This window comes from Gossypium hirsutum, chromosome A13 (assembly GCF_007990345.1).
Source record: "Gossypium hirsutum isolate 1008001.06 chromosome A13, Gossypium_hirsutum_v2.1, whole genome shotgun sequence".
In the NCBI taxonomy this organism is placed as follows: domain Eukaryota; kingdom Viridiplantae; phylum Streptophyta; class Magnoliopsida; order Malvales; family Malvaceae; genus Gossypium; species Gossypium hirsutum.
Window position 1 is genome coordinate 19,014,789 of NC_053436.1, and position 15,902 is coordinate 19,030,690.

Here is a 15,902-nt window from a genome sequence, read left to right on the forward strand (position 1 = left end):
AGTAGTGGGGGTGGGTGAGATTTCACTTACTAAACTCCATTCAATTTGATTTTATTATTAATAATTTAAATCTATCTAATTTATTTAAATTTAAATTTATTTGAATCCAAATTTATTTGGACATATAATCCACAATAATCAAATTCAAAGTGATTAGAATAAAAAATTATTTGAATTCATCATAATCAGATTCAAAATAATTTAAACCTTAAACTTTAAATGACAATTTAAATTTAAAACTGACATAAACCGAAATTGCTTGAAAATTTTGAAACAGGACTCAACCTGGTCCAAATAGACCCAAACCCTAACTAATTTGATGGACTAATGTGAAAAGAGTGATAGAAAAAAGGGAAAGGGAATTAGGGGATATGTAAGGGAAAAAAGGACGGGGTTGCTTAAGAAGAAAGAGAAATGAGGTGGCGTGCATGGTTTAGGGAGTAGGCTAAAGGGGATTCACATTGGAAATGAGAGGGGGGTGGAATCTAGTAGATGGCCAAGGTGTGGGGGAACACCCATCGTGCTTTAGGACCAAAGCTTCTTTCCCATCCTCTATCCCCTTTTCATCTCTCTCTCTCTTTGAAATTGAAACACCACAACAAAATAAGTAAATAAATAAGAGGGGGTTTTAAAAGCCCAAGCGAAACACCTCTTGTTAGGAACCCTACAAGTACAGGAGCTGGTCTCTTTTTTGTCTTTGAGCCCCTCCTTTGTCCATCTCTATCCCCCACTCCCACTCTATACATCATGCATTCACTCATTTCATTTCATGTTATGTCATTACTCTTTAAGTTTTGAAATTCGAATTTTTATTTAAATGTGAATTAAAAACTGTGAAGTAGAATTAAAATATGTGAATCAATTATCTAGAGAAATAATTTAAATATGTCATGATAAAAAAAAATAATCTATCATCAAAATTTTGGAGCACATGTTTTGGGCACGCTCCACGTGACATCCAAGCTAATGATAAGATGTAATTAATAGGATTCTAATATTAAATTAAAATGTGGTGCAATTAATCTTCTGATTTTCCAAAATTAAGAGAGAAAAATAAAAAAGTTAAATAAAATGTTTCCCACAAATCCATGCTAAAGCAAGATTCGGGTGCAATGATCAATCCCAAATCAGAAACTTCCTAACTTAAACAAACTTATACTCTTATGCTGGTTGTATGATTAGACATAGATGCTTCCATAAATTATTTTTTTCAACAAGGGGTGGTTTTCGTTTTAGAAACCAACTTTTTTAATTTTCTTTATCCAGATTTGCTGGAGATTTTCTTTTTCACTGTTGGATGGGAAAATAATTGAATATTTCAAGCTCAAGTGTGGATTTTCAATGTAAAATATCGTATTTAGATCAGATTTATGTATCGGCTTATTTCTAAAAAGGAGATTAATATGCAATATACTATCAATACATTAGTCTCATTTACCATTAGTTAATAATAAGACAATATATCATCACTGGTGTAAAAAAAATGAATGACTTTTAAATATTAAACCTTTTTTTTTTCTTTCAAGTTTTGGGTTCCAAGTTTTGATTTTTGAATTTTGGATTTCAAATTTTGAGTTTGATATTTTTGTATTTATTTATGTTTAACCATTATTATTTATATTTATTTTTAAATCCTTCAATTTTTTTTATTTTACATCATAATGATATATCATCTTATTATTAATTGACAGTGTATAAGACCTATGCATCAATAATAAATCAAATATTGCCTAAAAAAATTAACCAAAATATCTTCTTTAACCTTACAAATATTTTAACTAGATATTTTAAAAAAAATTATAATATTTTAACTATATTATATGTATTTTAATTAGATTTTTTATGAGTTTATAAAATGTGTTTTAGAATTTACAAAAAAGAAAAAAACAACATTAAAGTAAAAAAAAGGATAAATATTAAAATTATACATGAACTTTTTATCTAATATGTAATGTCATACGTGAGCTTTGATTTTGTGTAATTTTATACATAAAATTTTGATTTGATTTAATTTTCTCAATTCACTAACAACATTATTAAATTAGTGCCGGTTTACATTGATATATTGTATCCAGAAACAATTATATTAATCCAATATAAAAATAAATGTATGAATTCATTTTTTTAAATGTTTACAATTGAATCAAAATTAAAGTTTTATACATACGTATAAACTATAATTCAAGTTTATATATAAAATCGTACATTAAACTAAAACTTATGTATAAATTTGGTATTTATCGAAAAAAAAAAAGGGTCAGTCCGGTTGTATTGCCATCCCTTGGCTCAACCTTAATATTTACTAAACTTTAGTATGTATATTTAGAAGGTACCGAAAACAAGTCAAGTGTAGGTTTACTCTCATGTAGCCACAAGTTAATCCCCTTAGCTTTGACATTTTCTTTACCCTTATGATTGACTATATAAAATACCCCATATAGACCAATCATCTCGGAACACAAGTAGATAAATAATACTAATACCTTTTATTAAATCAAATAGAAAGAAAACTAGAAGCACTTGTGACTTCCAAATAAGCAAAGACTTGTTGTGGTAACTAATTTATTTACCAAAAGTTTGTAAAAGACAGTGGAAGGGTGGAAGTGAGTAAATACCCTTACAGTAAAATTCTAGTTTGACTAAAGTAGCACAGAATGTCCGTAAATACAGTAACGTTGAAATTTCATTTTACCACATTCTTACACAACACAGAGAATGTATTCGTGGTAGAAGAGAAGCTTGGCCTGAAAATACCGTTGCAATATTCTGACTTCACAATTACAGAAAAGGAAGTGTGCAAAATTTTTAACTTGGCAAAATTTTCTGACATTCTCCTATTCCACCTTTCACTTGCTAATTTTACAGAAAGAAAAATGGACAGATTTTGCTTTTCATTTCCCTCAAGTGGTAAAATTCGTAGATGATGAAATGGGTTGTCAATTTCTTCTCTTTAGATTCAGGGTTTTGATCTTGACGTTTTGAAAAACCTACTGTCGTCCTCACTCACACAATTTCACCTCTCTCTTTTTTTCCTTTTCAAACAAAATGACATTTCATAAAAATTAGTTTATCAAATTATAAAATATTTATATATTTAAATTCATTTTTTATAAACAATTTATATTGGTTGATTAAAAAGTATTTAAAATTTATATTTTATAAAAAATAATACTAACAATATTAATAATGAGTTTCTATAAATTATTTTATTATGTTTTAACTTAATTTTTTAATACCAAAATAATACTAATAACATAAAGATATGTTATTTAAAGTACTGCGTAGTATTAACAAATTTGAATATCATTTAAATTTACTTATTTCTTGTTTTATAACATCATAATCATTTTGACTTTTCATAGTTTGACAACAATATAAAATTTAAAACCAAACTTTTTAAATTACTCAATTTGGGACAAGTTAATTCAAATTTTTTTTTAGTTATTTTGAGCTTGAATCAGTGTTAAATTTCATGTTATTTTGGGTTTACTTGTTGAGTTTTTTGGATTGAGTCATATTAAGTTCATATAATATTGAGTTGTTTGAAGTTCAAGTCATTTCTTACTCTAACTTTTTGAAATTAATTCATGTTAAGCTAAGTTTTAATTTGGATTTATCTTTTTAAATTCGAAATAAAATTGTTTGGTTCATTATTACACATATCTCTTAAACCCTAATAAGCTCAAACCGAATATAAATTTTGAGATGTTAATTTTTAATGGAAAACATAAACATACTAGGTTAAACCTCATATTAACACCATAAAACAATATTGAAATATGTCTCAATCATTATAACCAAGACGGAGGTCTTGAGGCAACTGTGAATTTGATTTTACAAACTATGTTGTTTTGATCTATAAAAGTTTTAGAAATACAAATGAAAGAAAGGGGATAGGCAAAGACCATAGATGTTAGAGTGGTCATCCATGTATATATAAATATGCATGGGAAGAATTCATGGTTGATGTTAAGTGGACGTAGGCAATACATGTTGTGGTTAGCTGTTTGTAACCTAAAGAAAGGAAGGGAAGTTGGGACCCCATCCACCAATCTGCATATTGTTGGTGGGTTCCATTAATATTCTAAACATTGCAGTTGCTGAAGAACAATAATAAAAAAATTTGAGCAAAGACAAAAGCTACTCTCACACTCGCTGCCTTTCACCATGACTTTATTAGCTGGAAATCTGAACTCAACCATGGCCCCAACTTTCAAAGTGTGTGTGAGGTGGAGGATCCATTCCATGTTCCTCACCCTTTTCTCTCATCTCCCCCCATTTCCATTTTTCCATTTAAACTCAGTAAATATTAAAAGAATGATTTATGCATCGGAATATAAAAGAAAAAGAAAAAGAAAAAGAGAGATTACCAAAATAAATAAAACAGAAAAAGTGAACGTTGGAAAAACACATGGGATATAGGTTGTGTTAAGGGGTGGGGGGAGGGGGGTTGAGCTTCAGCTTTGCAATCCCATGTGCTAATCTGTGCTTCACGACGTTACCTGCCCACCTCTCTGCCTTTTTATTTCAATATTTCTGGGCCTAAGGGAATATGTTATGTAACTTGATAGTGATTTCTCAACCACACTCCTCCACTTTATTTTTTCTTTCTTTATTTTATTTTATTGAATTTATTTATTATGGTCATGGTGTGGCCCATTACTATCACATCCTTTCCATTCAACTCTAATACTTCTTGGATTCGGCATAAATCAGAAAGGACTTTAATTTTCTGTTTTCCTTTTTCAAGTAAAATATTTTGTTTAAATAATGAATTTGAATTCCAAATATAATTATATAATAACGCATCATAAACTTGTTTACATAATTGTTTTTTAAATTCTTGAACTTATTAAATATCTATTTGATGATGCATTTAAAATATCTAAATAAATTTGAATATCATAAATAAATATCAAATTGAATCCTAATTATAATGCACATATTTTATCATTTATATCCCCATTAAATTTGTCAATTTTGATTTTTATTACTCAAATCCTTTCAACTTTAATATAAATTTGAAATATAATATATATATTATAAAAGCTTCTTTGAATTAGTCTTTAAATATATATTTAAAATTAATTCAATAAAATATTTAAAATAATTAATTCCAAAGTTCAAAAGATTTAACTCAAAAAATGTCAACCGCACAGAGTATATTAAAAGGAGTTTAAAAATCTAAATCTATATTTTTATATATAATTGAATTTAAATATAAATTCTAATTAATACCCAATCATTATGCAATCAATTTTCTCTATAATAACTTCATCTGTCTCTCAAGATTTTAACTATTATAGATAAGTTGTTATTTATACTATTTTTTAAATGTCACGAATTTGATGTCACAAGTCAATCCATCACTATTTTAATTAAATAAAATACTTTATATTATTATATTGATACTTTTGTTTTTTTTATATTTTTAATAAAACTAATAAAAGACTATATAATGAGCTTTGACCCCATGCCACCAACATTTATAACATCTTTTTACTTCTTAATCAAAGCTTTATTTTGACTTTTTTATACATATCAATATTATTACATAAATGTTTTCACCCACATCATTTGTATATGTTACAAATAAACTCGATACCAACTAAAAAACATAACAATACCACAATAAATAATTGGAATGCATTTAATATTCTTAATATGATATATTTATCTATTAAAATTTTCTTTTACTTAAAATTTAAACTATTTTTTAAATTTTAATTTCATCCATGTTACGTATGTGTTATTATTGTTAGTTCAAAACTTTCCATTTCATTGTTTATGATATGTTACATATTCTAAATGTGATTTTCTTATGTACAAGTATAATAGAATTTCTATTATCTATAACAACATTTAATATTTAAATAATATTTGACTTTTATTTTTATTTTAAATGATATATAAAATTTACTAATATACTTTCATTTATTAAATATTATTTTTATCGATAAATATAATTAATATATTTTTATGTAAAATTTAAATATTTTATTAAAAATATATTAATTAAAATTTATTATTTTTATCTCACTTAATAATAGAACTAAATTCATTAAAATTTGAGAGAAATGATTGTTATAAAAACTAATTTAATAGATGATACTTTGTAGTTTATTTTAATTGTTGAAAATGGAACTTTTTTATAAAAAGTAAAAGATAAAAAATCGAATTTACAATAAATTTATAATATTATTATAGTGATGATATTATAAAAGGTATCCAGTAGTAACATATACTGATAATAACTAAATTCAAGTTTTTTTTTTTTTTTTGAGAAACTACAACAAGACCTAACCTAATCAAAGGATATATATAATATACACGAGAAAAGCCAACTCACCTTTTTTGTCAGTCAAACAACTCTTCCCTTAACATGAAATGTAGCATTCAACGAGTTATTTCTAAAGCTGAAATCAGTCACCTTCGTTAGCCAAACTTTACTACTAATGAATGGTTTCCTCAATAAAATAAATAAATAAACAAACCAAAGCAGTACTATTTTGTCAATATTCTGAGAATGCTACCATTGAAATAATTCAGCATTCACACGGCAATGGCATTACAAATTGCATTTACATTCAACCATACAAATAAAGATCCGACATGACTAGACCCGACAAAACAAGCTCAAATCCGAATACTCACCCTTAATGATTTGAGCCTGAAAAAGGTTAAATTTATAATAAATTTGAGTTGGACAGAATTTGAACTCATAATATACCTGAATCTGATATCAATCTCGTCCGAGCTTGAAATAAATTTGATCTAAAAAAACACGAGAGAGCTCAACTTTAATCATTAGTATTCTAATTTATTAGTATTACTAATACATAAAATAATATTATAATATATAACTATTACTAAAAATATTAATACATATATAACTACAATTATAATATAAATTATAATAAAGATATAGTATTATATGATATGATATAACATTATATAATAATGTAGGAAGTCTAACTTTGAAATGTACAAAAAATATAGAGACTTAGAGCATATTTCAACTAGTATAATAATATGTATGTATAATTATTATTATATTATATATTATAATAAAAGATATAATATTACATTATATTATAATGTTTAATCATTGATGCACATACATAAACTATTAATATTTTATAAACTATATGATATGATATATCATTATATAATATAATAGGAGAGCTAACTTTCAAATATATGAAAAATATAAGGAATTAAAGCATATTTCAACCAGTTTAATATCTAAACAATAATATATGATAATAATTAATATATATAATGTGTTACTATTATATTATAGAATAACATAAAAATTATATTACATGATATTATAACGTTTAATTATTAATATATATAAATATATATATATAAATTACTAATATATTATGTACTACTCTGTTTGTATGTGATACAATATTATACAATGAAATAATATATTTTATAAGTATTAATATATATAGCTATTATTCAATTATAGGTTACAATAAACAGATACAACATTAATAATTATGTGTAATTTAGTATATTAAAATACATGTTTATAATTATAACTCGCAATATATAAAATATTATTAAAAAATTATTATCTCAAAAAAATATATTAATTTTATTACATTAATTTTTGACTTAAGCTTTCAACCTTTACAAATTGTATTTGGATATTGAGTTTATTTCATTTTATTTTGAATTTGAAACTTAAGCTATTATTTTATTTTGAATTTGAGTAATAATGAGTATATTATTTAAGTTTGCGATTAATATAATATATTTGATTTTTGAAATAAATATTTTAGAATATAAGTAAAAGGTTTATACATTTAATAAGAAAGATAAAAAGTTATTCAATTGTCAATATAATATAATAATGAACAATAAAAGATATTTTTTGTTAATTCATATAATATCATAGAATAATAAATTGACATACAACAATCACTTTAATTATTTTACATAAAATAAATTTATTAAATATATATAATTTATACTTTTTGTAAGACAAATTTGAATTGCGTTATCATCATATAAAAGCAAAATAGATTATTATATTCAAAATTAAAATATTTATAATCTATAAAATTTAAAATTATTTGAATCCGTTAAAACTCGCCCGACTAGATACGAGCCTGAATCCAAACAATCCTAAGCTGAAAAGACCCAAGCTCAAAAAAATTTAAGCTCGTAATAGATCCAAGCCCAAGAAAATCCAAAAAAAAAATCCAAGCCCGAAATAAGCCCACCCGTTTGCCAGCTCTAAACATGACCAAATAATTCCACTAGGCTAGCTCATATGCTTATTCCATATGTCATTATAGCGCTTTTATTTGATACTCGAACTACCATTTCATTGCTTGCAAAGAAGAAATCTATTCTAAGTCCCTCTTCCTAACACCCAAACCTATTACATAGTATGAGCAAGCAAATTCTAAGGCACAGTAATCCTAGTATTAGTTGTTCAGACAGGAAAATAGTTGCATACAGTATGTTTTTTCAGTTCTCATAAGAATTCCGCACAAGAATATTTCTGGAAATATATATAAAAACGGAAGTATATTCTCAAAACCAAAGGCGTTGAGTCCAGTGAAAAAATTTAATTATAAGGGAGCTGGTTCAGAAGTGCAGCAAACCTGGCTTAAGGACACGTCTAGAAACAGTCAGAGTTAAGTGGGGAATCAGGGAAGAAGACATTCCTCCTTTTACAGAATGAAGCCTGCTGTTTCTGTTAGGTAGCAAGTTCAGGTCTGCACATCATCACATGTCATCCACAGATGCCAGCCCCTAAACAGCTGCTGTATGCTTGCCCACTTAAAACAGAAAGAAGAGCTACATCTATTCTATGAAGCAAGTGGATGCTCAACATAATAACGCCATCACTACACACACACAGAAGCGGTCAAGAATCCAGACATAAAAGTTGCAGAACCGGAATAAGCTAGATGTATATGCTGTTAAATCATCCACATCATAAACGGCTACTGCTTGATGATAACGGGGCCCTCTAAACTTTTTATCAGGCTACAATTCTAGAAAATAGAAAATGACAATAACAATAAGAAACAAAGGAAACGATCTTTATGATGTGAGAAAGGTAAGTATAGCTACCAAAGTACATAAGACACCGATAATCCTGATTATGTATATATTTTTCAATATGCTAACTCGAAATTTACACTCTGCATAAAGTACATGTACCAACGAAGTGGGGGAATGAATGAATCTGGATACATAATATGCATAGATTTTAATATGAAAAATATACCTACAAATCATGTTAGAGCCATCCCCTGAAAACACATGGCAGTATTTTCATGGTTGCCAAGTATAATATACAGAGTGGTAGTCACCCAATATAGGCCATTTGAATCCTTATCCAAAATGAAAACCAGATGACTTGAAGGAACTTGACAGATCAGGCAGCCTAAGAGTTGCAATAACCCCTGCAGCCAGAGCGCAGAAGGAAGCCAAAATAAAGGCCGGTATATTTCCTCCACCAAATAGAGCATCCCATGGACCCGCACCAAGAGATACAATCATCTGATAAAATCAATATTCAATAATACATTAAAATTCAGCTTTTACTAAAATTGACTAACTGAGAACAAACAATACAAGTTTCAATTTACAATACAATCAACATTTCGCTTTATTTACCCAAAATATCACCAGAATACAAACTTTTTTAAATACAGGCACTCAAAATACTCAGATATTTGGAACTCAATTTAGGTTAGACCATATGAACTATGAAAAAAAGAAATCATCTGAAGTAGCAAGAAATCTTCAGTAATAACAAGAACAATATCTACCAACATGTCTAATTCTGTACCTGTGGAATGACAATTGCAAGGTTCAAAACTCCAATTGCCAATCCTGAAAAAACATGCAGATTCTTACAACATTTTCCAAATTTGGCAACTGCATAAAGCAGAAACACACTAGAAAAGATAATTGAGATATAAACCTTGGCCACCACCAGAATCTGCAGTCAACTCTGCTGTAACAGAAAATGGAACACTATAGGTAATCTACAAGAACAAAGAGAAAAAAACAAATTAGTTTTTAAAAAGTGCATCAGTTTTTTAAACAAAAATGGCAGGATATAGAAATTTTATAGAAATTTACTCCCAGTCATTTGATACATACAGCCAGAGGAAAGCCAAGAAGGGTGAAAACACCCAAGGCAGCAATCCTGATTGCTGCACTCCCACCAATTACATGTTCGATCCCTTGAGTATATTCTTTGACAGATACCAAACTAATGATAGCTGTAATGGCCATACAGGCAAATACAGTATAGTTGCTTGTTGCCCAAACAAGTCTTGACCCCATCCGTCGACACATAGGTCTAATAAGGAACGAACTAACCCCCAGAACAACCTACACCAAAATTTAACAGAAATATAAAAACTTTGTTAAATGAGTAAAGAAGAGATCAAATCACCTACAGCCCTCAAGGAACAATATATTACATTAATGCCACAGATGGAGCAAAAGAACGAAAAATCTAAAAACTAGCAATTGGTGCACAATTTTGAGTTCTTACAGAATTTAATAGCAAACCAAATGCACCTTCTCTGACACCTTGATCATACAACTTTATTTCAGCAGCATTCCCTTTTGGATCGCCATGGTATACTTCTCTTCCCATCCAATCCGTATCAAATAAAAAGAATGGGAACCAGGAAAGCTGCAAATAAGATACAAATAGACATGAAAACAACAATAATTAATGTTTGCTTCCCATGGGGGAAAGGAAAGGAAAGGGTTGTGAAATTGAAGGCAACTATCAGACAAATGCTAACAACCCTTAACTGTCTACTATCAATCAACAGATATTAGGCTCAATGGCAATTCAAAAATAAAATGTAATGCAGAGAACAAATTGTTGAGACTTACCCAACTGAGAGCCATAACAATAAGAACCGAGTGCATTGCAGGCGGTAAATGCCTTAAACTGGTTAATAAGTTGACCAATACGGCTCCAGGCCCATCACCGAAAACTTCATTTTGAACATTTGTATCTTTCAAGTTAGCATGTCTTGATTTTGAAACTCGCTCATATCCATTTTCAGCGGTGCTTCTGTTAGCATTGGCAACAGCGGACACATCAGATTTTGAATTTGAGTGTTGAAAGCCATTTTGTGTGGAATCATCCAACAAAGGTGCAGAATCAGATATATGGGTCGATTCGTTTGCTGGCGGTGGAAGCGGAACCTCCTTAGCAAACAATATAGTCACAGCAGTACAAAAGAAGAGAAATACCTGCACAAATGCCAAATGATTTTTTGAACTCATACAGGATGGCATCAAATAAAGTGTCAGGAAACATGTGCAACCGCAGAATGCTCAAAATTAGCATTCAAACAAACTCAAATATATTAGAGAATCTACACAACAACTTCATTGTTAATCTTATACAGTAGCATCAATAACTAATTCTAGGTCAACTCCTGAAAATACATGAACAAGGAAAATGATTTTTGTAGCTCATTGAATCAGCATGATATTGATAAATTAAACTAGTGGTCCACAAAATGCAAAGAAAATGGAATTTCGGATCAATAGTTTCAATCATAGTAAATGTCATGCTCATCTTAGCATACTTTGTCTAAAGAATCGATAACAATGTCTAAGTGACGTACCATGATTCAAGCCATAAATTGACCAAAAAAAAAGGGGGTACTGAAAGTACTACTTAGGAGGTGAATATCACTATAACATCCTACAGAGATTTATCCTTGTGAAACTTCAATGCATAATGCTACTTACAACAGCGACAAGAAATGCTGCCTTAAGATTGGCACAGGCTTCACAGCAAGCTCTACTTTCCAAGAAAGGAAACCACCTGTATTGAGATCATTTATAAGGATTAGATCAAAATTTAAATGCAGTATAAGATGAAACAGAAAACTTGGGTCTCCATAATTGTTTGTTTCATCACAGTAAAAACAGGTGGAAACATTTTTACCGATGCCAACTCCCACTAGCACCAGCCGAAAACCCCAAGATGTTTCCAACAGCCATCCATAAGCAAAATATGGCATTTGAAGAATTGTGCTGATCAGGACCTGTCATCCAGCATCTTGTCATGCACAGTATCAAAGAAGTGTAAAATTATACAACCTCGTAAATTAGAGGCATCAAAACTAAACGTCACAATGTTACCATGTACAGACTAAATTGTTTCCATTTTCTTAAGAAAGAAGTTCACCTGATAGATCAGCCAGAAGGGCACGAGCTGGTCCCTAAGAAAATAAAAATTCTATCATTCACAAACTTATACAACAGAAAACTTGAAAGTAAGAAAAAATCACCATGGATGGCTTACCTGCACTGTATTGTTAGCAAGATCCAACATCCAGAATCCAATAACAAAGACAAAAGCCGCCCTCGTTCGTGTACCTTTAAATGTACTGCATTGCATACATTATTTGGTCAATATCTTTCTATTTTTCTTTTGGGAGACAGGGGGTGCCAGAAAAGAATAGAAGAAATCAAAGCAGAAAATGATACCTGCAATGCTCCTTCGTATCACCTAAAATGTATCCAATGTCTGCAGAAAATCCGATTATTATCACCTAAATTACAAAATTTAGTTTAGCAGATATAAAACCCAGAAACATAGTATATAAGAATGAATTATGTAACACTTCAATGCTTACAGAAAGAGAGATCATGAATGATCCAGCAAGGATAAAAGGCCGTCTCCTTCCATATTTTGAAGTGCATTTATCACTCCAAATACCGACACAAGGTTGAACCTAAGATCAAAATAAAAACAACTCAATAGATCACATATAAAGACAGCAATCTTTTAAGTGTAGTCATTTACATCAATTATTGCACCACCATAATAATGAACAGGGCATCAATATAAATTTATATGTAATATGGTTCCCATCACCTACCACAAGACCAGTTATTGGACCACAAAGCCAAATGAACGAAGAAAAAGCATGCTCTATTCCAAGTGTCTGCATGAATCAGCCAATATGAATGGTCAAACAACAAGGGAAATGCACCATAAGCTCAAAAGAAGCTCAGAGCAGTTGAAAAGGAATCAAGGCTGAGGCTAATAAAAAATAAATAAATACAAAGATAATGTTACCCAGTTTCACAAAATATTTTGAGAATTACTTTATGATTAAAACATGTTCTTCGAACAATGGCCATACTTTTTCTTCTTTTCTCAGAAGAACGACAATAATCAACAAAGCAAAAGCATTCTAGCCTTTTACTCCTTTTTTTTTTTATTCCTTTTCAAACACTGCGAGGGCCTTCTATGATATGTTAAAAATTACAAGTATTTCTAGAAATTATGAGAAGAAATAGAAAGAAATTATATAAAGAGTTTTTCTCTCACGCCATAATCTTTCTTTTCCAAATTGTAATTGCACCCAAAATTCTTTCTAAAAATCCATGAAAATTAGGCAAATTACCGACTAAACAATAAAGAAAAAGTATTGCAGTGTATACTTTCTAATTGATGATTCAAAAATATCAACAAAAGAGTACTTGGCGCTGATATTCTTTTATTTCTATTTCATAAAATTAACAAAAGCAAAGCACAACATGCCATCTAATAATAACACTGATCTAATTCAAACACATTGCACAGAGTTCAAAATTAACAACATGCATAGTAAATAACCTAATTTTCTCCGTTACTTAAAAATAAAAAAAGTATTAAGGGAAAACACACACAAAAAAAGGACCTGAATGTAAGGAGTCAAAAGCGAAAGTTGCAAAGCCCAACCAAATTGAACCCCGGCGGCGATCGTACAACTAAGAGCGAGAGTTATCAAGCTACAATCCTTAGATCTAACGTGGATCGGCGACGATAAGTTAGAGTTTCCGTTGGGAAATCTAGCCGAAGGCGGCGAAGCAGAAGTTGAAGGAGAGCCAGGAGACGAATTTAGATCGATCCGACGATGATATGGATCGTCGATCATTTCAACTTCCGAATCTTTCCTTAAGTTCCTGTAAGGAACCTTGACAGAAACTGAGTCACTCGTTCCTGCCATAGCCTCTTTGACTCAGCCGCTGGTTATCCTCCACTAGTTAACTCAATTAAAACCTTTCACATTAAAACTTTTGAATATACCATGAAAAAAGAAAAAATTGAAAATTGAAAATTGAAAAATGAAAATAAAATTGTTCTCTTTTTGTATATTAAAATTTAGATCTAAATTGCTAGAGCAAGAGAAGAAAAGGAGATTAAAGTTAAAAAGGTCAAATTTGGGCGGGTGTGAAGGAATTTTGCAATATTAGAAAGGACTACGGTCGCTCGTTCCCTCGCGCTTCTGGCTCTTCTTTGGTACGTCACATCTTCCTTAATGCGGTTGCGTTTTGTGATTTCTTGGGTTAATTCCAACGAAGGAATTCAAATTAATTTCGGTAAAAGTAGCATATAGAGCTTTGTATTTGGAGTCAAATTATATTTTGTCCCTCTTTATTAAAAATGGGTATATTAATTCTTGTACATTAGATTAAAAAGTAATTTTTTTAATAATTTCATCCATTTCTACTGTTAAAAATTGGCATGCCTGACAAAATAACTAGTTAATTACATGTGGCATGCCATGTATACCTCATTTTGACATACAAGGACTAGTTTTAACAATAGAGATGGGTAAATTTTTTATCAGAACAATTTACTCTTTGATCGAATGTATAAGGACTAATTTGCCTATTTTTTAGTAGTGGGGTAAAATATAATTTAATTCCTAGTACAAGAATCTCTATAATACTTTTATTAGTTAATTTTTAAAATTCAAAAATATTTTATTTTATTTTTACCTTACAAATTAGAGAGAGGAATTAAATTAACAAGATTTGAATCCTATCCTTGAAACAATCTTAACCATTACTCCTTTATACAGTTGGCTAAAACATTTTAATTGGATCATTAAATTATTAACATTGTATAAGTCAAGTCCTTTCTTTTACTCAAATCGACGTGGAACATATTTAAAATATATGAATCAAATTATAAATATGTTTGTATCTATCACATAACATTTTTTTTATTTAATGTGTTAAAAAGGGAAAAAATTAGAAAGTACCAACAATTTTTTTAATATTTATATTTTAAACATGTTTATTTAGTAGGTATATAAGTTTACAATTTGATCCACATGTTTTAAGTATATTCTATGCTAATTTTGATACAACAACTATGTTCAAGCTATTGATTAAACTAACAAGGGGACCTGATTGATACAATATTGATGCTTTAAGAATTTAATTAGAACACTTTAAAATTTAAAGACTAATTTAAATTTAGATCATGTTTTGAGAACATCTTATGAAATTAACCTATTTTTTATAAGATGGATCTTTTTAAGTGTGGTGTCCACTTTCTAGTTTTTTACTAATAATGATGACAAGCCTTAGAGATCAAATTTCAAAAGTTGACACCAAAGATAAGAAACGACGACGGAATGTGATAAACCGTAATTCATACATATTTCTATCCCATGCTTAGCACATTTTATGGATGATTTTTTCTTAAAATTGGTGAATTCGATGCTCCTAATGCCTTAATTTCATGTTTTATACTTAGGTGAGCATAGGAGAGTGAAAGGACCGAGAAACAGGCCAAAAACAGAGAAAATGGGCCAACGTACGAAATCAACACGGCCTAGACTTCCTCACACGGGCGGACCACATGGCCGTGTCCCTTTGGCAAGGTCAAAGCATGATTGACACGAGTAGATCACACGCCCGTGCCCATTTAACAGCCTTGACCACGGCCTTAAGCAATCGCACACGGGCGTGTCCCTGCCGAGCCCAAGTTTAGTCCAATTCGGAAAAGGCCAATTTTAAGGGCTCTTAGGCATTCCAAAGCCTATTTAAACACCTGAGGAGGCACTTAGATGAGGGGACGGAGGGGAGGAAGA

At 29.7% G+C, this 15,902-nt stretch overlaps 1 protein-coding gene across 5 annotated transcripts; it reads right to left on the reverse strand.

Moving 5' to 3' along the window:
- Positions 1–6,471: 6,471 nt before the first annotated feature.
- LOC107893968 (sucrose transport protein SUC3) lies at positions 6,472–14,361 on the reverse strand. Of its 5 annotated transcripts, XR_001683077.2 has the most exons (16): positions 13,716–14,333; positions 12,909–12,974; positions 12,663–12,761; positions 12,514–12,578; positions 12,329–12,413; positions 12,212–12,245; positions 11,969–12,068; positions 11,770–11,845; positions 10,897–11,262; positions 10,544–10,687; positions 10,144–10,377; positions 9,962–10,025; positions 9,827–9,870; positions 9,260–9,534; positions 8,628–8,873; positions 6,472–6,774 (listed from the first exon to the last, which is right to left on the reverse strand). XR_001683077.2 is itself a non-coding variant. In XM_016819129.2 (14 exons), the coding sequence occupies exons 1-14, from the start codon at positions 14,022–14,024 to the stop codon at positions 9,367–9,369; spliced, it is 1,854 nt and encodes a 617-aa protein (XP_016674618.2). In that variant the 5' UTR covers positions 14,025–14,361; the 3' UTR covers positions 9,053–9,366. The 5 variants fall into 5 exon arrangements, 2 of the variants coding, with proteins under 2 accessions (XP_016674618.2, XP_040940958.1); XR_001683076.2 differs by lacking the exons at positions 6,472–6,774; positions 8,628–8,873 and adding an exon at positions 8,883–9,023; XM_016819129.2 differs by lacking the exons at positions 6,472–6,774; positions 8,628–8,873 and having other exon boundaries at positions 9,053–9,534; positions 13,716–14,361.
- Between the last annotated feature and the right edge of the window lie 1,541 nt (positions 14,362–15,902).

What these genes read in the sequence shown, in the direction of transcription:
- LOC107893968 (XM_016819129.2), bottom strand. Translation starts at nt 14,024, where the DNA reads ATGGCAGGAACGAGTGACTCAGTTTCTGTCAAGGTTCCTTACAGGAAC. An exon ending in TTGTTATGGCTCTCAGTTGG is followed by an intron (nt 10,688 to 10,896) that starts GTAAGTCTCAAC and finishes TCTTATTTGCAG; the next exon opens with CTTTCCTGGTTCCCATTCTT. An exon ending in TTGGTTTGCTATTAAATTCT is followed by an intron (nt 10,378 to 10,543) that starts GTAAGAACTCAA and finishes ATTTTGGTGTAG; the next exon opens with GTTGTTCTGGGGGTTAGTTC.